This window comes from Pantherophis guttatus, chromosome 2 (genome assembly GCF_059756535.1).
Source record: "Pantherophis guttatus breed Tessera chromosome 2, ASM5975653v1, whole genome shotgun sequence".
Taxonomy (NCBI): domain Eukaryota; kingdom Metazoa; phylum Chordata; class Lepidosauria; order Squamata; family Colubridae; genus Pantherophis; species Pantherophis guttatus.
Window position 1 is genome coordinate 290,222,363 of NC_142064.1, and position 21,668 is coordinate 290,244,030.

General features: G+C 52.7%; 3 protein-coding genes across 4 annotated transcripts in view; 1 reads left to right on the forward strand and 2 right to left on the reverse strand.

Moving 5' to 3' along the window:
* LOC117660204 (H-2 class II histocompatibility antigen, E-S beta chain-like) overlaps positions 1-21,668 on the forward strand; it is a 325,613-nt gene that overhangs the window by 67,035 nt on the left and 236,910 nt on the right. The gene's annotated exons all lie outside the window — the stretch shown is intronic.
* LOC148116113 (rano class II histocompatibility antigen, A beta chain-like) lies at positions 733-11,655 on the reverse strand. Its single transcript, XM_087888270.1, has 6 exons — positions 11,505-11,655; positions 10,315-10,587; positions 6,238-6,519; positions 5,968-6,081; positions 4,652-4,719; positions 733-978 (listed from the first exon to the last, which is right to left on the reverse strand). The coding sequence occupies exons 1-6, from the start codon at positions 11,587-11,589 to the stop codon at positions 733-735; spliced, it is 1,068 nt and encodes a 355-aa protein (XP_087744396.1). The 5' UTR covers positions 11,590-11,655.
* On the reverse strand, positions 16,176-20,064 carry LOC148116114 (H-2 class II histocompatibility antigen, E-S beta chain-like). Its single transcript, XM_087888271.1, has 5 exons — positions 19,873-20,064; positions 18,701-18,973; positions 16,650-16,931; positions 16,380-16,493; positions 16,176-16,252 (listed from the first exon to the last, which is right to left on the reverse strand). Exons 1-5 carry the CDS (start codon positions 19,955-19,957, stop codon positions 16,176-16,178), a joined length of 831 nt encoding a protein of 276 aa, XP_087744397.1. The 5' UTR covers positions 19,958-20,064.

Sequence of the window (21,668 nt, forward strand, 5' to 3'; positions counted from 1 at the left end):
AAGTTCAGGACTCCCTGTAGTGCCAGTAGTGATTAGGGGGGCTTGAATGCAACCCCAAAACATCTGGAGCAGCCCTTGAACACCAGGGGCATTGACAACAATCCCCCTCAGTCAATTGCGGAAGGCAGCTCTGCTTGCAACTGCTTAAATCCCGCGAGGAGGAGACCTTTGCTGCCATCAAACTCCCACCTCCGCCTCTCCCGGGTCCTCGGAAGGGCTCGATGGGCGGACACAAAGGCCAAATCCAGGCTGAACAGCTGAACATCCCCCCCCCCTCCGAGAACCATCTCCTCCAAAGGACCCGGCCGTGGATCCCCTGCCTGGAGACGGATGACGCTTCCAAAGCTCGATTTTTCATTGGTTGGGCCCGATGTTCGACTTTCTGGAAGTCAAAAATAGAGTTCCGCGGCGCTGCCCCTCCCTCCACCCCCATTCTTTCCCCTCCCCCCTCCCTCTCTCCTCCCCCCCTCGCTTCCTCCTTCCCTTCCCCTCTCCATCCTCGCTCCCCCTTCGCTCCCTCCCCCCACACTCTTCCTCTTTCTTCCCCCTCCCCTTCCCCCTCCTCACTCCCACCCGTTTTGCCCCCTTGCTCTCTTCTCTCTCCCTTTGCTCTTCTTGATTCCTCTTTCGCATTTCCCTCTCCCTCCCCCTCCCTCTCTCCCCCAGTTCTCCGTCCTGCTCTGCGTGGGCAACATTTCCTCCTCCTGATGCAGGACAGGGGGTCGGGCTTCCTCAGGCACCAGAGAGGAAAGGGGGGATCAGCCCCAGGGGAGGCGGGCAAGGGGGCTTGGAGACCCCCAATTTCCTCCCTTGTGCCCTGAGCTTCGGGAAGGTGGGAAAAGCTAAAAGGCTACTGAGGTTAGAGGTGGGGGCAAGGACCAAGGAAGGGGAGACCCCCTTTAGGGTTTCTGCATTCGGCTCCACTCTCCCCTCGTCCCCCCTCTCTGGACAAGGAGAACTGGGCTCCTCTTCCAGGAACTGAGAAAGGGGGAGGGGGAGAGTTCCAGGGAGAGGAATGGGAAGTGAATCTTTTGAGGGAGGGGAGTTCGAGGAGGGCCTGAAGCTTCTCCCTCCTTGTCTTGGGGGAGTTTCAGCCTATACAGCAGCCCAGAGGCTTCCTGGTGGTCTCCCATCCTCAGGCTCACCAGGCCCATCTCTCTCAGCTGGGTGAGGGCATCGGAGGCTGGGCAGCTGCCAGCTGTTGAGGGCTGAGGATCAAATACCACCTAATGGTTGGTGATGCCAGATCAGAGCCCCCACCCTGTCCCAGCTGCAGCAGGCAGACATCCCACAGGGCGCCTATCCTGAGGTGGCCTGGATCCTCTCCTGGGATGGGGGGAGGGGCAGCACCAGCCTCAGCAGGCCAGAACTGGGTCCCCTCCTGCGGCTGAAGGAGGCGGCAGAGTCCGAACCTGTCGGACAATTGTGTGTTTGGACACAGCCAGTCACACAAAATTGGCCCCAGATCCAGGCAGACTCTGGTGGGATCCCATCGCTCTCCTGATCAAAGCAGAACTTCTGGGCTCTTTTCAGGTTTCCCCTCCCCCACAAGACTTTGATTCTCTCTTGAGTTCTTCCTGACATCACATAAACACTCACACACACACAGAGTTTCTTTCTCCAGCCCCCAACAGCTGCAGAGGCTCTTGGGTTTCGCTTCCCCACGCAGCCATCCTGAAGCCTGAAGCTTTGGGCTCCTCCGAAGCGGAACTGAGGACCTGGCCAGGATCCAGCAGGCAACAAACCTCGATTCTTCATCAGGGCAGCTCAGGGACTCTCCTCCTCCTCCTCCGCCCCATGGCTGGGTCTCCAAATGGGGCAGCCACAAGGTCCTCTGCCCCATTGGAAGCGGCTGAAGGGGCCCTTCCCCCCACAACCTCATTATACTTCTCTAGTCCTTTCTCCATCAGTTAAAGCCCATTGAAGAAAGGAGTCCTTGACTTATGACGGTTCAAACGGCTGTTTGAAGTTACAATGGCATTGAAAAAAGTGACTCTTCGCCTAATATTCCTTCTTTTTAAAATATTTTTTATTGCTCTGAATGTTTTTTTTAATCCTTTCATATATATACTGGTTTTTAGCTTTGTTGTATGTGACACTTGTGAGATGGGTGGCTATATAAATTTGAGACAGACAGACAGACAGACAGACTGATAGAGCCTAACCCTTCTATTTTGAATATAAGCAGAGACAGTGGAAGCTTATTCGTTCCCATCAGTGTTTTGTCCGTTCGTTGCAGCCTCTTTAAATACCTTCCAATTTCTGCCCTTGAAGGAATCTCCTCTCAGAGCCTCCATGGCTTCTGCCGGCCACAGCCTCCCTAGTTCTCTCCTGGGTCCTCTCTGATGAACCTTAAAGGCTTCTATGCTGACAGGAGCCTCCCAGAGAGAGGATCGGAGGGGCCAGGAGGAGGAGGGGGAGGGGCGGCCTTCAAGGCTCCCTGGGGGTTGGAGAAGGCCCCGTCCAGGGTCTCCCCTCCCCTGGTGGCAAAGGCGCCGTATGGGGGGAAAGGAGGGGGGGCTGCTTTCAAGGCGGCCTCTGGTCTGCTGGGTTTCCCAGGAGCCTCTTTCCTCTTCCACCAGGCGCAGAACCTGCCTCCCAGGTGAGGCCAGGGGAGTCCAAGCCCCCCAGGACTCTTGGGGGGAGCTTCCTCCGGGCCTCGGCTAATTAACAGAACCTTCATCTCTTTCCTCTGGTTGGTTGGGACGCTCAGAATATTCCCCCATCCCTCTTTTCCCCCTTTTATGTCAACCCAAATGCATTGAAGGGTTTTTCGTCTTTTCTTCTGTTGCATTTCTAGAGTGGTGTGATTATTTTTTATATGTAGTGGAACTCCATCTCCTCTTTTATTACGTCTGTTTCTTTTGAAGCCTTCAGAGGTGAAGCTCTCCAGTCCAAAAGCTGGAGGAGGAAAGGGGTCGATGGTGCCGAATTCTCTGTTGTCCTTGACAGCCTGGGGGGGCTCCTGCCTGAGGGGATCTGCGCTCCGATTGGCTGCTCTGGGTGGAAAGGAGGCGTTTCCCCCTTTTCCCGCCTTTTTCTTCTGGGGCCTGTGGGAGATTTACCTCAGGAGGTTCCTGAGGGTTTTTCGGCCATTGGGACCTTTGGGGTTGAGCCTCATCCAGGTTCTCCCACGCGACCTTGCAAGGGGAGGCATTGCCCACAGGAGCCCAACTCTTCTCCGTCTTTGGGACAATTCCTCCCATCACACATTGGCCGAGTCTTCCTGCGGTGGCCCCAAAACCCCAGATGAGGGAGGGGGGGCAAATTCTGCAGAGCCAGTCTGGATGAGCTCTGAGGGGCCGAGGCTCAGGTGGAGGGCTGCCGAGGGAACTCTAGGGATGCTGGGGAGAAGGGAGGGGTCTTCCACTGAGGGCTGCCCCATTGAAACCCCTCTTTCCCCCAGAGCTGCTCTTCCCCTGCGGGGCAAACCAGGAATGGCTGAAGGGGAATTTCTTGGTCATCTAGTCCAACCCCTGCTTGAGCAGGGGAGACCCTAGACCATTTATATCATCAAACAGGAGACCCTATACCCGTGATGGCGAATTTATGGCACGCAGAGCCATAACTGTGGGCACGCGAGCGTTTCCCTAGCTAAGCTCCAGCGTGCATGCGCACTCCGGCCAGCTGATTTTCGGGCCTTCCGGGCCCACCAGAGGTCAGGAAATTGGCTCTTTCCTGTCTCCAGGGGGTGGGGGTGGGGAAAGCCGTTTTTGCCCTCCCCAGGCTCCTAGAAAGCCTCTGGATCCTGGGGAGAGCAAATAAAGGGGCCTACCGGGCCATTGCTTGCCAAAAGCGGGGGGAGCAATGAGGGTCACACACACATTCGTGGGGGGAAGGGTGCATTGAATTATGGGTGTGGGAACACACGCATGACCCCCCCGCACTTTCCCCCGCTTTTGGCACACGATGGCAAAAAGGTTAGCCATCACTGCCCTATACCATTAGAATCTGAGCCCCAAAGAGGGAGGGAGGCGTGGATTGCCAAAACGGGACAGGCCCTCCAGTTGTGATGGAGAGAAATGGCTGAAATGGCTGGGTGAATGTAGGGGGAGTCTCAGGTACCCCCCCCCAATGGTTCCTGGGGCTTGAGGGGAAGCAGAAAAAGGGGGCCTCCAAGCAGGAGAGGGGTCCCACCACTCCCCCTCCCAGGATCTGCCCACCCTCCTCCCGAACCACTTCTGCCTTCGGACCCAAAGTAGCCGGGATGGTGGATCCAGAGGAAGCGGAGGGAGGAGCCTCCTGTGGTGGCAGGAAAGAGGAGGAGGAGGAGGAAGAGGAAGGAAGGATTCCAGGGTTTTCATACATCTGAAGTTTATTCTTTTAGAGCAAAGCGAAGGGAAGGGAAGTGACTCGGAGGAAGAATCATGTAGATGAAGCTGCTGTGGGTTCAAAGCCAGGAGAGATGGGGTGACAGGTGAGCCCAGCGTCCCTGGGGACAGTCTAGATCAGGGTCCTCAAACTTTTTGAACAGGGGGCCGATTCAGTCCCTCAGACTGTTGTGGGGGCCGGACTGCTCCCTGGGCGTGGCTAAGTGGTCGTGTGACTGGGTGGGTGTGGCCAATTTAACAGTCCATTTTTTTGCCTTTCTCCTTCCTAAGCGCCTGTTTAAATTGTTTTCAAAGACTTTTAATTGAAAGCAGGACTTTACAAGCCGAGAGCTGCTTTTCAAGGCTGCCCCGGCAAGATCTCCCCTCAGCCGGCCTCCCAGTTGGCTCCCTGGAAAAGAAGGCCCAGGGTGAGGGGCGGGGCTTAATCACACCACTCCGCGGGCCGGATACTTTGCATTGGCGGGCCGTAGTTTGAGGCTGGCTGGTCTAGATGGTCTCCACCCCTCCCTCCCAAGAAAGAGCGGCCCTGAAAGGAAGCTGGGGGGGGGGTCTCAGCGGGAGAAGGTCCAGGCTGCCATTCTCCTCCTCTCCCAACCTTCAGCCTCCGTTTCTCAGAGGTTGCAAACAGGACAAAGAGTCATCAGCCACTAAAGAAAAAATATCCTTTTGCATCGGAGAGCAGGATTAATTCATGAGTGCTGTAGAAAAAGAGATGGGGAAGAAAATTAGAAGATAAAGAGATACTTTTAGTATAAATAACATATTTTTCTTCCTTTTCAGCCCCCACCCCCAAGGCAGGCCCAGACGGTTGACAGGCAGGGACAGATAGAGGGAGAACCCGCCCATTTCAGGGATTCCTCCCCATTTCCTCTCCAGGGGATTCTGGAATTCTCCCTAATTGTCTTAATTAGAGGGTTAATCAAGAGGGGAAGCCCCCCTCCCTTCAGACCATTCATGGGAACAGAGAAGATGGGGCTGGGATGGGGGTGGCAGCAAAGCGGGGAGCCTGGGGGTCACTTGGCCAGAAACTGAGTGAAGTGTCACAAGGAGAAGGGGGGGTCAGGAAGAACAGCCCACAAACTTGGGGCAAGTGAGAAGGAATGACCCCCTCCTTCCCTTCCCTTCTGCAATTTCCCAAAACGTGGAAAAATTCTGGGTGAGATTTTAGAGTTTGTATGTGGTTTTGTTTTGATTGCAATACTTTTTCAGGTCCCTGTAAGGAAAAGCCGCCCCAAATCTCTAACATTTGCTGTATCCACAGCAAGGAGATTTTGTTCAGGCACATTTTTTTTAAAAAAAGGAACAAATATGGCATCTTAAAAAGCACCTATAACTCTTAGGAGGGGTTGAGATGAGGGGGAAGAGGAGAAACTCACCTGCAGGAGGTTGGATGGGAATTGCTGGAAGGAGAAAAAGACCCAATCAGGACCCTTCATGGGCTGGAGGACTCAGGGGGTCCCCCTCCCCATTGATAGCCCATAATAGGTTGCATTGTCTTCACTTATAGCCCCTCCAAGAACAGAAGTTCCCATAAATGTTCCCCAAGGGGCCCCTCTTGGCCACCTGCTAAGCTTGAGGAGAGGCCTCCCCTAGATGGTCCCCTCCCCACAACCTCTCCTCCAGCCCCCAGACTCACCTTTCTTGCTCTTCAGGTAGGAGAAGAGCCCCACAGCCAGGAAGGCCACTCCTATCACGGCCCCCATGATCCCCGTCCAGAGTTTGCTCCTGGCAGAGCTGGAGGAACGGGGCTCTGGGGAAGGAGAAGGAGCCTCACCTGAGCAGGAGGATCAGGCCCACCTTCCCCCAGGAGGCTCCATTCCGGCTCACCCCACAGGGAGGGTCTTTCCCCCTTCTCAAGGCAGGATGAGGTCCCCAGATCAGGAGGGGAGGGAGGGAAGGGTCTTACCCCACTGGACGGTGATGGGGGCCTCCAGGCTGGCATGCCCCACCTTGCAAGTGTAGACGTCCCCCCGTTGGGGCTGGGTCTCCAGCATCACCTGGAGCTGGTAGGTCCAGTCTCCGTTCTGGAGCTCCTCCCCGAAGGCCACGCCCTCCTCCTCCGGCCGCCCGTTCTTCAGCCACTGGACCTCGATCTCCACGGGGTAAAAGCCGGTCGCGGTGCAGAGGAGGATGGTGTTGGGGGAAGAGGGCTCCATCTTGGTGGGGGAGATGGAGACGGTGGGCTTGGCTGGAGGGAAGGAGGGGAAGGAGCCACATGAGACACTTTTTAGTGTCTGTGGAGATTTTCAGTCATCCAAGTCATGGATGCTTTTTTTCCAAAAGGCAACTGGATTTTGTTTTTCCATGAAGACATTTCGCTTCTCATCCGAGGAGCTTCTTCAGTTCTGACTGTCCCAATTGAAGCTTCTTGGGTGAGAAGCAAAAGGTCTTCAAGGGAAAACAAAGTCTATTTGCCGTCTGAAGAAACTCCTTTGGGACGGTGTTTGGAGTCCTCTTCCAAAGCGAATGGCAGCAAGGAATGAAAAGGGATCCTGAGAAATGGGAAAAGCTAAATCCTTCCCGGTTGGGATCAGGTGATCTCATCCAAAGGGAAGACTCCTCAAAATAGGCAAATCCGACAGCAGAATAAGAGAATAAGAGAGTTGGAAGGGACCTTGGAGGTCTTCTAGTCCAACCCCCTGCTCAGGCAGGAAACCCTCCACCAATTCAGACAAATGGTTGTCCAATCTCTGCTTAAAGACCCCCAGTGATGGAGCGCCCACAAATTCTGGTGGCAAGCAGTCCCACTGGTTAATTGTCCTCACTGTTAGGAAGTTTCTCCTTAGTTCCAGGTTGCTTCTCTCCTTGATGAGTTTCCACCCGTTGTTTCTTCTCTCCGTCAAAATGAAACCACATTTTTAAAAATTAGGTGCAATACTGGAATATTTATTCACTTATTAAATTTATTTGTGGCCCATCTCATGATGAAATGACTCTAGGCGGTTTACAGCATTAAAACATTAAAATCCTCACATAAATGTTTCCATAGCAAGAAAACCAGAACTCCCAATCGAGATAAAATCGTAGGAAAAAGAAGGGGAGGGGGGGGGAAAGAGGAAGTGTTGGGGGAGGGGAGATTGGCTCTTAATGTGATGCTCCCCATGAGGATCCGTGGAAACTGAAAAGTTTGAATCCGGCATTTTTATTGGAAACATCTTAATTTAATTTAATCAGCATTTGGAGACCTCTCAAGTTAAAACAGCAGGAATACACAATACATTTTCTCTGCCTCACACTTTGATATTCAAGATTCATTTTTAATGTCACCTTTGATGCCTAATGCAGTAAAAAATGTGACCCAGAATTACATTTTTCTTTCTGATCAAGCACCCATAGAATCGATGCAGATTTTGGAAGGTTTGGGATAAAAGTATTGCCATTAGGGAGATGCTCCTTTGTTGCAGTCCATTGAACAAGAAACAAGACTCAGATATGATTTTTCCCAGAGAAATGGAGGCTGAATTGATTCTGGGGAGAGTTGAGGGAAGGTTGAGAGCCTCTCTTGGTGGCCAGAGAAAAGCTTTGGCCTCTCGGGGGACGGAGACGCCCGGATCTCTCCGGAGAGAAAAGTCAGCTCAGAAGGAAAAATAAAGAGAAAATTCCCCCAAAGAGACTCAAGAAACATCCGATGATTTCAGGTCTCCTCAACTGAAACTGGACCAACCATTTTTTTCTGAAGCTGATGAATCTCCTTTCGCTGAAGGGAAAATCCCCCCTGAGACCCACAAAAGGAGGGAGGGGGAGGGAGGCCCTGTGGGGGGGCCACAAAAGAGACACACTCACAACACCCACACAATTGGGAGGGGATTTTGGGGCCACTTTCAGGGGTCATCAAAAATCATTGAAATGTATAGTATAAGGGGGATATAATGATATTGTTAGAAGGATAGATTATGAGTTGAATAGATGAAATTGCTAAATTAGAATTTATTATCTAATTTTACAGTTGAATGTTGTTTTTGAAATGTATAGTATAAGGGGGATATAATAATATTGTTAGAAAGAAAGGGTTAGTATATGGGGGGTGGTACAAAAGGATGGTAAAGTATTATATAATCTGTTATTAATTTGGGTTTTATTTTGGAGAAGCCACAGGGGGAGGGGAGGGGGAGGGGGGTTAGGGTGGAGGGGGGCGGAAAAAGGGGGAAAAATTTGTATTTGAAAACTTTTTCAATAAAAAAAAAGAAAAATATCATTAGCTAAATTAATAGAAGTGAGGAAATGTCCATGTTAAATATTGCTGGAATGAGAATTATTTCAAATATGCCAGACAACAAGAATGTTGAATTGATAGTAAGAAATAATTAAATGTTGAATATTATCAATCAGGGGATTATTATCTCCAGGGAAACATCCTCTTTGGTGGTAAAAATGTTTCAAACCATCTCTCAAATTTGAGAGAATATTGTTTATTTATTTACTAAATGATATGCACCACGACAAATTCCTTGTTTGTCCAATCACACTTGGCCAATAAAGAATTCTATTCTATTCTATTCTAAATTCCAATATCCTATTCCAGGGATGTGATCCTCCTCCTAGCTTTGCTGGGGAGAATTTAGGAGTGAAAATGAGTTTTGCCTCCAAATTAAATATCTGGAGAATAAAATCTCTGTCGGTTCTCCTGAAATGTTCAATAATTTAGGGAAGGAGCAAAAGGATCTCCCTCTAAAAAATCTTTCTCTCTTAGGATGGGCTGTTTTTTTCTCTTATGGAAGAAATGTCTTATTTCATTCTGTGGCAAGAGATTATGTTTCGAGAGTCTCCTGGGCTCCCAATGGGAACCTCAGACTTAGGCAATTCTTAAGTGGGGATGCTTGAAAGGTTTTTCAGTTTCCATCAAAGGGGTAAAATTTCCCTGGAAAGGCCGAATTGCAAAAAGTGCAGCTGAAATCCTTGGTTTCCACAATGCTTGGCCTGTGATTCTCTTATCAATTGAGAGAAATAAATAAAATATATGATTACTCAGAGAATGTAAATTACAAAAACAAATCTAGGCAATTTGCAAGGAATCTGGAAGAGAATTAAACAATCCCTGCTTCAGAGTTGAATGGAAGGAGGATGTGTTTCTTAGGACCTAAAATTCAGATTTAAGGTTTGTGGGAGTTTTTGGAGCCTCCCCCACAAATCCGGAGCCTCCCCAGGAAGGAAGACGGAAGGGATTTGGCTGCAGGGGAAGCTGAGTCTGTGACCAAAAAGGGGGCTTGAAGGGGGGCTTTTCTCCCGGAGCCCCAAAATCAGCTGAAGGAAATTTCTCAGCCTCTGAATCAGCTTCTGCTCAAGGCAGAGGAAACGCCAGACCAGGATTCCGCCTGATTTGGGTTTGATTCACAATGATAAATTCTATCTGGATTGATTGATTTTATTGTTTAGTTTATTTATTGCTATTGTTAGTTTATTATTTATTCTATTATTTAATTAGTTTATTATTTAGTTAATTTTTTATTTTATTTATTAAAGTTAGTTTTTCATTTATTTATTTTTCATTTATTTTTTTAATTTAATTTATTAATTTAATTCAATTAATCATATCTGTATGCCGCCCCACTCCCAAGGGACTCAAATTTAATTTGTTTATTTAATTTTATATATTTGTTTATTTTACTTACTTATTTATTGGATTAAAAAGATGCGGGAGTGGAAATGACTCCGAATAAAGAGAACTAAGATATGGAGAGAAAGGATTTCATGGATTCCCTTTGAAGATTCTTCTTTTTTTTTTATCCTAAAATCCCAAAGGGCTCCCAATGGGGCTCTGGGGCTTTGCTGGGGGGGGGCAGAGAGGGGGAGGCAGCCTGAATCCCCTGAAGCCTTTTAATTCGTCTCTTCATGAATGAATGAACTGATTTTTCCACTGAATTGGAGTCATCCTTGCTTTTGAAAGAACCACTAAATCTTCACACGGGAGAGTCTCAATCAAGGGAAGGAAAAGGGGGTCCCCTCCCCCAACCCCCCCAAACTCTCCCCCCCCCCACGAACTCACCTGTCCGGCCAACCACAGGCATCCCCTGGAGAATCTCGTAGTTGTGTCGGCAGAAGTGATCCACTTCGGCCTTCCGGTACTGCAGCTCGACCTCATCCCTGTTCCACTTGTCCACATCCACCTGCCCCAACTCCGTGACGGCCACGTATTTCCCGAGGTCGCTGTCGAAGTGGAGAAACTCCTGCCGGTCGTAGAGTTGCCTGTACAGGTATCTCACCCGCTGCGTCCCGTTCAGGAAGCGGCACTCGCCCTTCTCCTGGTACAAGAAATGGGCTGCGAGGGGGAGGAGGAGGAAGGCCGTCAGGAAGGACTCCAGGGCCCATCGCTCCCAGCCGTTGGGAGAGGAGGGGGGGACCCACGTGGGAAAGGGGCGGGAAGGGGGACCTTCCTTGGACAGACTGGTGGAAGACGCCCCCTGGTGGAGGGAAGGGGAACTCTGTCAATCCCAGAGAGGAAGGGAGGCTTCCTGGGGGGTCTGGAGGGGGGAGGGGAGGAAAGAGGGGGAGGGGTGGGAAAAGGCAGGCAGAAGCTCAACCGGTCCAGCGATCCCATTCAGTCTCTGCAGGGAAGGTGGGATCTCAAGGGGCAGGAAGCATTGGGGGGGGGGAGCTGGAGGGAAAGTAACGTCCATCCCCCCCCACTCTCTCTTCCTATGGGAGGGGATCTGGGGAGGGGTCACAATGAGGACATCTAGACCAACTCTCCTGGGGTCTCCCAGCCCTTCAGTCCTCACCTTCCCTCCGTCTCTCCCCCCATTTCTTCTTCCCCCCAAACTTTGGCCCAGCTCCCTCCCTTTGGGGGATTCTCTGGCATCCCCCCTGTTTCCTCTCCCCCTCCCCAAAAAGACCCCCTGCAGTTCACAGAAAGTGAAGTTTCTGAAGAAGCCCAAAGACTTTTGCTCAAATGCCTCTTTTCCCTTCTGGGGATTCAGGGCTGAAAATGCCTCAGTTTCCCTCTTTCGCTTTTCCTCCCCTTCCTCTTTCCCTGCAGCCCCCTCCCACCCAGGCACAGGAGAGGCTGCCACCCCCACCTGGCTACATGGGGGAAGGGTTAGGATTAGGGTCCCTCTCTGTCCTCCTGGGGGGGGGCTGTGGGGAGGAAGGGGGAGGCGACCACGCAGAGATCGAGGCTGCTGGAGGCTTCCTTCCCCCTTCCCAGCCCCCTCCTCCCCCGCCCAGCCCCCTCCTTACCGGGGGTCTCCTCCCCCCCTTGGCTCCCGGGGATCCGGGCCAGCGCCCCCAGCAGCAGCATCAGGGGGAGCCCAGCCAAAGCCATGGAGGCTCCCCACAAGCGCCCCAAAGGGGGGAGAAAGACGCTCCCAGCCCCAGAGGAGGAATCGGAGGGTCTGGAGGGGGGCGGGGGGAGTTTTCTTAGGACTTCGGAAGAGGGAGAGTCCTCAAAGAGCAGGAGGACCAATGGGAATCCTCCCTTCTGCAGCGTCATCGGTCTCCGGGCAGAGCCTCCCTTGACTTCACCCGATGCAGGAGATAGTTCGGCGTAGAGAGAGAAGCGGAGAAAGTGGGGGAGGGGAATCCCTTCAGTCTTGGGGGGCTGCAATCTGGGGGGTCTTTCATGCCAGCTCCGTCTTCCTTTTGCCCCCCTCCCCCCTCCATGATTCTCCTCCAATCTCCCTTTCTCTGGGCGCTGGACTGGAGGGTGGACTAGATGCCCTCTGAGTTCCCACAGTGCCCAGAAGGAGCCCAGGTTGGATCTGCCGAGAGTCCAGAAGGGCAAAATGGATCCAGAGCTCGAGGGGTCCTTCGGGGCTCAGAAGGGGAGGAGGGACCCCCAGCAGCTGCCCTGGATGACAAGGGGGGAGGGGCAGCCCCACAGCCAGCCAGGACTTGGGGGTCACACGCTCCCCCCAATCCGAAGGGAAGCCAAGAAAACCCTCAGCTGACAGTCCACGCAGGATCTGCAGGGATCCCTCCTAATCCAGCCGGATCCTCCCCCTTCACGGGGGAATCTCCGTAGGGATCTCTTGGCTTTACAGGAGAAAAGGGCGTTTCCCTTCCTTGAAACACGTGTCTCCCTTGCTCAGAACGTCTGGACGGACCGGCTCCTTCAGGTTTCCCTCCCCTGAACCCCGATTGCGTAGGAATCTCCCTCTTCCTTTCTGTGGGTCGGGATCCCCCTTTTCCTTGCAAAGCAGCCCCGGATGAAGATCCCGGAATGAAGCCACAAGGTCCTCTGCCCCATTGGAAGCGGCTGACGGGGCCCTTCCCCCCACAACCTCATTATACTTCTCTAGTCCTTTCTCCATCAGTTAAAGCCCATTGAAGAAAGGAGTCCTTGACTTATGACGGTTCAAACGGCTGTTTGAAGTTACAATGGCATTGAAAAAAGTGACTCTTTGCCTAATATTCCTTCTTTTTAAAATATTTTTTATTGCTCTGAATGTTTTTTTTAATCCTTTCATGTAAATACTGGTTTTTAGCTTTGTTGTATGTGACACTTGTTGTGAGATGGGTGGCTATATAAATTTGAGACAGACAGATAGACAGACAGACAGACTGATAGGAATAGATGAGAGAGAGAGAGAGAGATGATAGACATGATAGACAGACAGATGATAGAGAGACCCTAACCCTTATATTTTGAATATAAGCAGAGACAGTAGAAGCTTATTCGTTCCCATCAGTGTCTTGTTCATTCGTTGCAGCCTCTTTAAATACGTTCCAATTTCTGCCCTTGAAGGAATCTCCCCGGAGAGCCTCCACAGCTTCTGCCGGCCACAGTCTCCCTAGTTCTCTCCTGGGTCCTCTCTGATGAACCTTAAAGGCTTCTCTGCTGACCGGAGCCTCCCAGAGAGACGATCGGAGGGGCCAGGAGGAGGAGGGGGGAGGGGTTGGAGAAGGCCCCGTCCAGGGTCTCCCCTCCCCTGGTGGCAAAGGCCCCGTATGGGGGGAAAGGAGGGGGGGCTGCTTCCAAGGCGGCCTCTGGTCTGCTGGGTTTCCCAGGAGCCTCTTTCCTCTTCCACCAGGCCCAGAACCTGCCTCCCAGGTGAGGCCAGGGGAGTCCAAGCCCCCCATGACTCTTGGGGGAGCTTCCTCCGGGCCTCGGCTAATTAACAGAAATTTCATCCGTTTCCTCTGGTTGGTTGGGAGGCTCCGAATATTCCCCCATCCCTCTTTTCCCCCCTTTTATCTCAACCCAAATGCATTGAAGGAGGTTTTCCTCTTTCTTCTGTTGTGTTTCTATGGCGGTGTGGTTATGTTTTTTATATATCCTCTTTTATCAGGTCTGCTTCTTTTGAGCCCTTTAGATGTGAAGCTCTCCAGTCCAAAAGCTGGAAGAGGAAAGTGGACGATGGTACCGAACTCCCGATTGTCCTTGAGAGTGTGGGGGGGCTCCTGCCTGAGGGGATCTGCGCTCCGATTGGCTGCTCTGGGTGGAAAGGGGGTGTTTCCCCTCTTCCCGCCTTTTTCTTCCGTGGCCTGTGAGAGATTTACCTCAGGAGGTTCCAGATTGTTCTTCTGCCATTGGGACCTTTGGGGTTGAGCCTCCTCCAGGTTCTCCCACGCGGCCTTGCAAGGGGAGGCATTGCCAACAGGAGCCCAACTCTTCTCCGTCTTTGAATTCCTCCCATCACACACCGTCCGAGTCTTCCTGCGGTGGCCCCAAGACCCCAGATGAGTGAGGGGAGGGGAAGTTCTGTGAACGTCCTGCAGAGCCAGTCTGGATGAGTTCTGAGGGGGGAAGGCTCAGTTAGAGGGCTGCCCAGGGGCATCTGGGTGTGCTGGGGAGAAGGGAGGGGTCTTCCAGTCAGGGCTGCCCCATTGAAACCCCCCCCCACTTTTCTCCAGAGCTGCTCTTCCCCTCTGTGGCAAACCAGGAATGGCTGAAGGTGGATTTCTTGGTCATCTAGTCCAACCCCTGCTAGAGCATTTATATCATCAAACAGGGGACCCTAGCTAAGCTCCAGCACGAACGCGCACACTGGCCAGCTGATTTTCAGTCCTTCCGGGCCCACCTGAAGTCAGGAAATGGGCTGTTTCCTATCTCCGGAGGGATGGGGAAGGCTGTTTTCACCCTCCCCAGGCTCCTAGAAAGCCTCTGGATTCTGGGGAGAGCAAAAAATGGGCCTACCGGGCCCACCGTGACATCACGTGCCAAAAGCGGGGGGAGCGCAGGGGGTGGCACACACATGCGTGGGGGGGGCAGGCCACATTGAATTATGGGTGTGGGTGCATGCGCGCGACTCCCCCCGCACTCCCCCCCGCTTTTGGCACATGACGGCAAAAAGGTTAGCCATCACTGCCCTAGACCATTAGAATCTGAGCCCCAAAGAGGGAGGGAGGGAGGCCTTGGGTGCCAAAATGGGACAGGCCCTCCGGTTTTGATGGAGAGAAAGGGCTGAAATGGCTGGGTGAATGTAGGGGGATTCTCAGGTACCCCCCCCCAATGGCTCCCGGGGCTTGAGGGGAAACAGAGCAAGAGGGCCTCCAAGCAGGAGGGGGGTCCCACCACTCCCCCTCCCAGGACCTGCCCACCCTCCTCCCGAACCACTTCTGCCTTTGGACCCGAAGTAGCCGGGATGGTGGATCCAGAGGAAGCGGAGGGAGGAGCCTCCTGTGGGGGCAGGAAAGAGGAGGAGGAGGAGGAAGAGGAAGGAAGGAAGGATTCCAGGCTTTCCTGCTTCTAAAGTTTATTCTTTTAGAGCAAAGCGAAGGGAAGGGAAGTGACTCGGAGGACGAATCATGTAGATGAAGCTGCTGTGGGTTCAAAGCCAGGAGAGATGGGGGGACAGGTGGGCCCAGCGTCCCTGGGGACAGTCTAGATCAGGGTCCTCAAACTTTTTGAACAGGAGGCCGATTCAGAGTCCCTCAGACTGTTGGGGGGGCCTGACTGGCTCCCTGGGCGTGGCTAGGTGGTCATGTGACTGGGTGGGTGTGGCCAATTTAACAGTCCATTTTTTTGCCTTTCTCCTTCCTAAGCTCCTGTTTAATTTGTTTTCAAAGACTTTTAATTGAAAGCAGGACTTTACAAGCCGAGAGCTGCTTTTCAAGGCTGCACCGGCAAGATCTCCCCTCAGCCGGCCTCCCAGTTGGCTCCCCGGAAGATAGGACCCACGGTGAGGGGCGGGGCTTAATCACACCACTCCGCGGGCCGGATACTTTGCATTGGCGGGCCGTATTTTGAGGATGGCTGGTCTAGATGGTCTCCACCCCTCCCTCCCAAGAAAGAGCGGCCCTGAAAGGAAGCTGGGGGGGGGGTCTCAGCAGGAGAAGGTCCAGGCTGCCATTCTCCTCCTCTCCCAACCTTCATCCTCCGTTTCTCAGAGGCTGCAAACAGGACAAAGAGTCATCAGCCACTAAAGAAAAAATATCCTTTTGCATCGGAGAGCAGGATTAATTCATGAGTGCTGTAGAAAAAGAGATGGGGAAGAAAATTAGAAGATAAAGAGACACTTTTAGTATAAATAACATATTTCTCTTCCCTTTCAGCCCCCACCCCCAAGGCAGGCCCAGACGGTTGACAGGCAGGGACGGATAGAGGGAGAATCCGCCCATTTCAGGGAGGAAAAGGCTGGGAAGGACCAGGGATTCCTCCCCATTTCATCTCCCTTTGGAAATGTCTCAAAAATTCTGGGTGAGATTTTAGCGTTTGTGTCTGCTTTTGCTTTTCAATGCAATATTTTTTCAGGTCTCTGTAAGGAAAAACTGTGCAAAGTCTCAAAAATGTGAACAGCAAGGAGATTTTGTTCAGGCATGTTTTTTCTTTAAACGGAGCAATTAAAGAATTTTAAAAACCACCAATAACTTGTAGGAGGGGTTGAGATGAGGGGGAAGAGGAGAAACTCACCTGCAGGAGGTTGGATGGGAGTTGCTGGAAGGAGAAAAAGACCCAATCAGGACCCTTCATGGGCTGGAGGACTCGGGGGTCCCCCTCCCCATCGATAGCCCATAATAGGTTGCATTGTCTTCACTTATAGCCCCTCCAAGAACAGAAGTTCCCATAAATATTCCCCAAGGGGCCCCTCTTGGCCACCTGCTAAGCTTGAGGAGAGGCCTCCCCTAGAGGGTCCCCTCCCCACCACCTCCCCTCCAGCCCCCCAGACTCACCTTTCTTGCTCTTCAGGTAGGAGAAGAGCCCCACAGCCAGGAAGGCCACTCCTATCACGGCCCCCATGATCCCCGTCCAGAGTTTGCTCCTGGCAGAGCTGGAGGAACGGGGCTCTGGGGAAGGAGAAGGAGCCTCGCCTGAGCAGGAGGATCAGGCCCACCTTCCCCCTGGAGGGTCCATTCCAGCTCTCCCCACAGGGAGGATCTCTTCCCCTTCTCAAGGCAGGATGGGGTCCCCAGACCGGGAGGGGAGGGAGGGGAGGGACTTACCCCACTGGACGGTGATGGGGGCCTCCAGACTGGCATGCTCCACCTTGCAAGTGTAGATGTCCCCCCATTGTGGCTGGGTCTCCAACATCACCTGGAGCTGATAGGTCCAGTCTCCGTTCTGGAGCTCCTCCCCAAAGGCCACGCCCTCCTCCTCCGGCCGCCCGTTCTTCAGCCACTGGACCTCAATCTCCGCGGGGTAAAAGCCAGTCGCGGTGCAGAGGAGGATGGTGTTGGGGGAAGAGGGGTCCATCTTGGTGGGGGAGATGGAGACGGAGGGCTTGGCTGGAGGGAAGGAGGAGAAGGAGCCACATGAGAGACACAGAAGGGCCCAGAATGGAAGATATGATTCTTCCCAGAGAAATGGAGGCTGAATTGATTCTGGGGAGAGTTGAGGGAAGGTTGGGAGCCTCTCTTGGTGGCCAGAGAAAAGCTTTGGCCTCTCGGGGGACGGAGACGCCCGGATCTCTCCGGAGAGAAAAGTCAGCTCAGAAGGAAAAATAAAGAGAAAATTCCCCCAAAGAGACTCAAGAAACATCCGGCGATTTCAGGTCTCCTCAACTGGAGCTGAACCAACTATCTGAAGCTGAGGAATCTCCTTTCCCTGAAGGGAAAATCCCCCCTGAGACCCACAAAAGGAGGGAGGGGGAGGGAGGCCCTGAGGGGTCCACAAAAGAGACACACTCACACCACCCACACAATTGGGAGGGGATTTTGGAGCCACTTTCAGGGGTCATCAAAACTCATTAGCCAAATTAGTAGAAGTGAGGAAATTTCCATGTTAAATATTGCTGGAATGAGAATTATTTCAAATATGCCAGACAACAAGAATGTTGAATTGATAGTAAGAAATAATTAAATCTTGAATATTATCAATCAGGGGATTATTATCTCCAGGGAAACAGCCTCTTTGGTGGTAAAAATGTTTCAAACCATCTCTCAAATTGGAGAGAATATCGTTTATTTATTTACTAAATTATATGCACCAAGACAAATTCCCTGTGTGTCCAATCACACTTGGCCAAAAAAGAATTCTATTCTATTCTAAATTCTGATATCCTATTCCAGGGATGTGATCCTCCTCCTAGCTTTGCTGGGAAGAATTTAGGAGTGAAAATGACTTTTGCCTCCAAATTAAATATCTGGAGAATAAAATCTCTGTCGGTTCCCCTGAAATCTTCAATAATTTAGGGAAGGAGCAAAAGGATCTCCCTCTAAAAAATCTTTCTCTCTTAGGATGGGCTGTTTTTTCCTCTTATGGAAGAAATATCTTATTTCATTCTGTGGCAAGAGATTATGTTTCGAGAGTCTCCTGGGCTCCCAATGGGAACCTCAGACTTAAGCAATTCTTAAGTGGGGATGCTTGAAAGATTTTTCCATCAAAGGGGTAAAATTTCCCTGGAAAGGCCGAATTGCAGAAAGTGCAGCTGAAATCCTTGATTTCCACAATGCTTGGCCTGTGATTCTCTTATCAATTGAGAGAAATAAATAAAATATATTATTACACAGAAAATGTAAATTACAAAAACAAATCTAGGCAATTTGCAAGGAATGTGACAGAGAATTAAACAATCCCTGCTTCAGAGTTGAAAGGAAGGAGGATGTGTTTCTTAGGACCTAAGATTGGATTGAAAAGATGCGGGAGTGGAAATGACTCCGAATAAAGAATAGAGAGAACGGAGACCTGGAGAGAAAGGATTTCATGGATTCTCTTTGAAGATTCTTTTTTTTTTTATCCTAAAATCTCAAAGGCCCCAGAGGGGGAGGGAGACCCCCCCTTATTGGCCTTCTGGAAAGGGGTCCCAAGGGGGCTCTGGGGCTTTGCTGGGGGGGGGCAGAGAGGGGGAGGCAGCCTGAATCCCCTGAAGCCTTTTAATTAAGTCTCTTCATTAATCAATTCATTGATTTTTCCACTGAATTGGAGTCATCCTTGCTTTTGAAAGAACCACTAAATCTTCACACGGGAGAGTCTCAATCAAGCGAAGGAAAAGGGGGTCCCCTCCCCCAAACTCCCCCCCAAACTCCCCCAAACTCTCCCCCCCCCACGAACTCACCTCTCCGGCCAACCACGGAATTGCTCTGGGCCGTCTCGTAGTTGTGCCGGCAGATGGAATCCACTTGGGTCTTCAGATACTGCATGAGCTGCTTATCTCCGTTCCACCTGTCCACATCGGGCTTCCCCAACGGAGTGACGGCCACGAACTTCCCGAGGTCGCTGTCGAAGTAGTCGGTCTCCTGCCGGTCGTAGAAGCTCCTCTGCAGGAGCCTCACCCGCTGCGTCCCATTGAGGAAGCGGCACTCGGACTTCTCCTGGAGCAGGAAATGGGCTGCGAGGCGGAGGAGGAGGGGGAGGGGGAGGAAGGCCGTCAGGAGGGACTCCAGGGCCCATCGTTCCCAGCCGCTGGTAAAGGAGGGGGGGACCCACGGAAGACGCCCCCTGGTGGAGGGAACGGGAACTCTCTCAGTCCCAGAGAGGAAGGGAGGCTTCCTGGGGGGTCTGGAGGAAAGAGGGGGAGGGGTGGGAAAAGGCAGGCAGAAGCTCAACCGGTCCAGCGATCCCATTCAGTCTCTGCAGGGAAGGTTGGACCTCAAGGGACAGGAAGGATGGGGGGGGGCTGGAGGGAAAGTAGCGTCCATCCCCCCCACTCTCTCTTCCTATGGGGAGGGGATCTGGGGAGGGGCCACAATGAGGACATCTAGACTTACCCTCCTGGGGTCTCCCAGCCCTTCAGTCCTCACCTTCCCTCCGTCTTTCCCCCACTTTTCTTCTTCCCCCAATCTTCAGCCCAGCTCCCTCCCTTTGGGGGACTCCTGATTCCTCTCCCCCTCCCCAAAAAGACCCCCTGCAGTTCACAGAAAGTGAAGTTTCTGAAGAAGGAAAAAGACTTTTGCTCAAATGCCTCTTTTCCCTTCTGGGGATTCAGGGCTGAAAATGCCTCAGTTTCCCTCTTTCGCTTTTCCTCCCCTTCCTCCTTTCATGCAGCCCCCTCCCACCCAGGCACAGGAGAGGCTGCGACCCCCACCTGGCTACATGGGGGAGGGTTAGGATTTGGGTCCCTCTCCGTCCTCCTGGGGGGGGATGTGGGGAGGAAGGGGGAGGAGACCACGCAGAGATCGAGGCTGCTGGAGGCTCCGGAAACCCATCGGCTTTCTTCCCCTCTCCGGGGTCCTTCCCAGCCCCCTCCTCCCCCCAACCCCCTCCTCCCCCGCCCAGCCCCCTCCTTACCGGGGGTCTCCTCCCCCCCTTCGCTCCCGGGGATCCGGGCCAGCGCCCCCAGCAGCAGCATCAGGGGGAGCCCAGCCAAAGCCATGGAGGCTCCCCACAAGCGCCCCAAAGGGAGGAGAAAGACGCTCCCAGCCCCAGAGGAGGAATCGGAGGGTCTGGAGGGGGGGAGGAGTTTTCCTCGGACTTCGGAAGAGGGAGTGTCCTCAAAGAGCAGAAGGACCAATGGGAATCCTTCCTTCTGCAGCGTCATCGGTCTCCGGGCAGAGCCTCCCTTGACTTCGCCCGATACAGGAGATAGTTCGGCGCAGAGAGAGAAGCGGAGAAAGTGGGGGAGGGGAATCCCTTCAGTCTTGGGGGGCTGCAATCTGGGGGCTCTTTCATGCCAGCTCTGTCTTCCTTTTGCCCCCCTCCCCCCTCCATGACTCTCCTCCAACGCCTGGACTGGAGGGTTGGACTAGATGCCCTCTGAGTTCCCACAGTGCCCAGAAGGAGCCTAAGGTGGAGCTGCGGAGAGTCCAGGAGGGCAAAGTGGATCCAGCGCTCGAGGGGTCCTTCGGGGCTCAGAAGGGGAGGAGGGAGCCCCCAGCAGCTGCCCTGGATGACAAGGGGGGAGGGGCAGCCCCACAGCCAGCCAGGACTTGGGGGTCACACGCTCCCCCGAATCCGAAGGGAAGCCAGGAAAAACCCCATCTGACAGTCCAGGCAGAATCTGCAGGGATCCCTCCTAATCCCTCCGGATCCTCCCCCTTCACGGGGGAATCTCCGTAGGGATCTCTTGGCTTTACAAGAGAAAAGGGCGTTTTCCTTCCTTGAAACACGCATCTCCCTTGCTCAGAACGTGTGAATGGACCGACTCCTTCAGATTTCCCGCCCCTGAACCCCGATTATGTAGGAATCTCCCTCTTCCTTCCTGTGGGTGGGGATCCCCCTTTTCCAAGCAAAGCAGAGAACGTCCACATCTTTGCCATAATGCACAACAATATTTACTTTCACCAGATAAATATATAAAGTTACATTTTGGAAGAAATTTTGCCATCTGATTGTGCAGATCGTGATGAGATTTGCCTATTTTGGCTGTGGAACAGGAAGCGCCCCTAAAACAAAAGGCTCCTTTTTATTACTTTTATTAAGATTATAACGGCATAAAATAGAAAATAAACGTCTTAGGGAAATGGGGAAGGGAAAGGAAGGGGAAGGAGAAGTGGGGGATAAAGGGCAAAAGGGAAAAAGAGAGGAAAAAACTTTCCCCAGCATAATAAAATACAAAATGAGTTACGCAAAGGCGGCTTAGAGAGATCCTGAATTCCGGATCCTGTTTCAAGAGCTTTGGGGGTGCAGAGGTGGCCTGGGTCCTTTCCAGGGATGGGGGGGCTGGAGGGGTCAAACTCCCCCCTGGCCCAGCACCAGCCTCAGCAGCCCAGAGCCAGGTCCCCCCCAGCATCTGCCCCACAGTTGTGTATCTGACACAGCCACTCGCACACAGTCAGCCCCAGATCCAGGCAGCCTCTGTGGGGCCTCCCTCCCCCACCTGACCCAGGCAGAACCTCTGGGCCCCTTTCATGCTTCCCCCCCAAAATATTTTCTCTGAGTTCTCTCTGCCATCCCCAGCTACACACACACACACACACAGAGTTTCTTTCTCCAGCCCCCAAGAGCTGCAGAGGCGCTTGGGCTTCGCTTCCCCAGCCTGAAGCTCTGGGCTCCTCCGAAGCGGAACTGAGGACCTGGCCAGGATCCAGCAGGCAACAAGCCTCCATTCTCCCTCAGGGACTCTCCTCCTCCTCCTCCGCCCCATG

Excerpts from the sequence above, each read along its gene's own strand:
- LOC148116113 (XM_087888270.1), bottom strand. The coding sequence starts at position 11,589 with ATGGCTTTGGCTGGGCTCCCCCTGATGCTGCTGCTGGGGGCGCTGGCC. Across the intron at positions 10,588-11,504 it reads AGGGGGGGAGGAGACCCCCG|CCCATTTCTTGTACCAGGAG; the intron begins GTAAGGAGGGGG and ends TCCCCCTCGCAG. Across the intron at positions 4,720-5,967 it reads CTACCTGAAGAGCAAGAAAG|GGAGCCAACTGGGAGGCCGG; the intron begins GTGAGTCTGGGG and ends CTTCTTTTCCAG.
- LOC148116114 (XM_087888271.1), bottom strand. The coding sequence starts at position 19,957 with ATGGCTTTGGCTGGGCTCCCCCTGATGCTGCTGCTGGGGGCGCTGGCC. Across the intron at positions 16,494-16,649 it reads CCCCATCACCGTCCAGTGGG|AGCCCCGTTCCTCCAGCTCT; the intron begins GTAAGTCCCTCC and ends CTCCTTCCCCAG. Across the intron at positions 16,253-16,379 it reads CTACCTGAAGAGCAAGAAAG|GGGCTATAAGTGAAGACAAT; the intron begins GTGAGTCTGGGG and ends CTGTTCTTGGAG.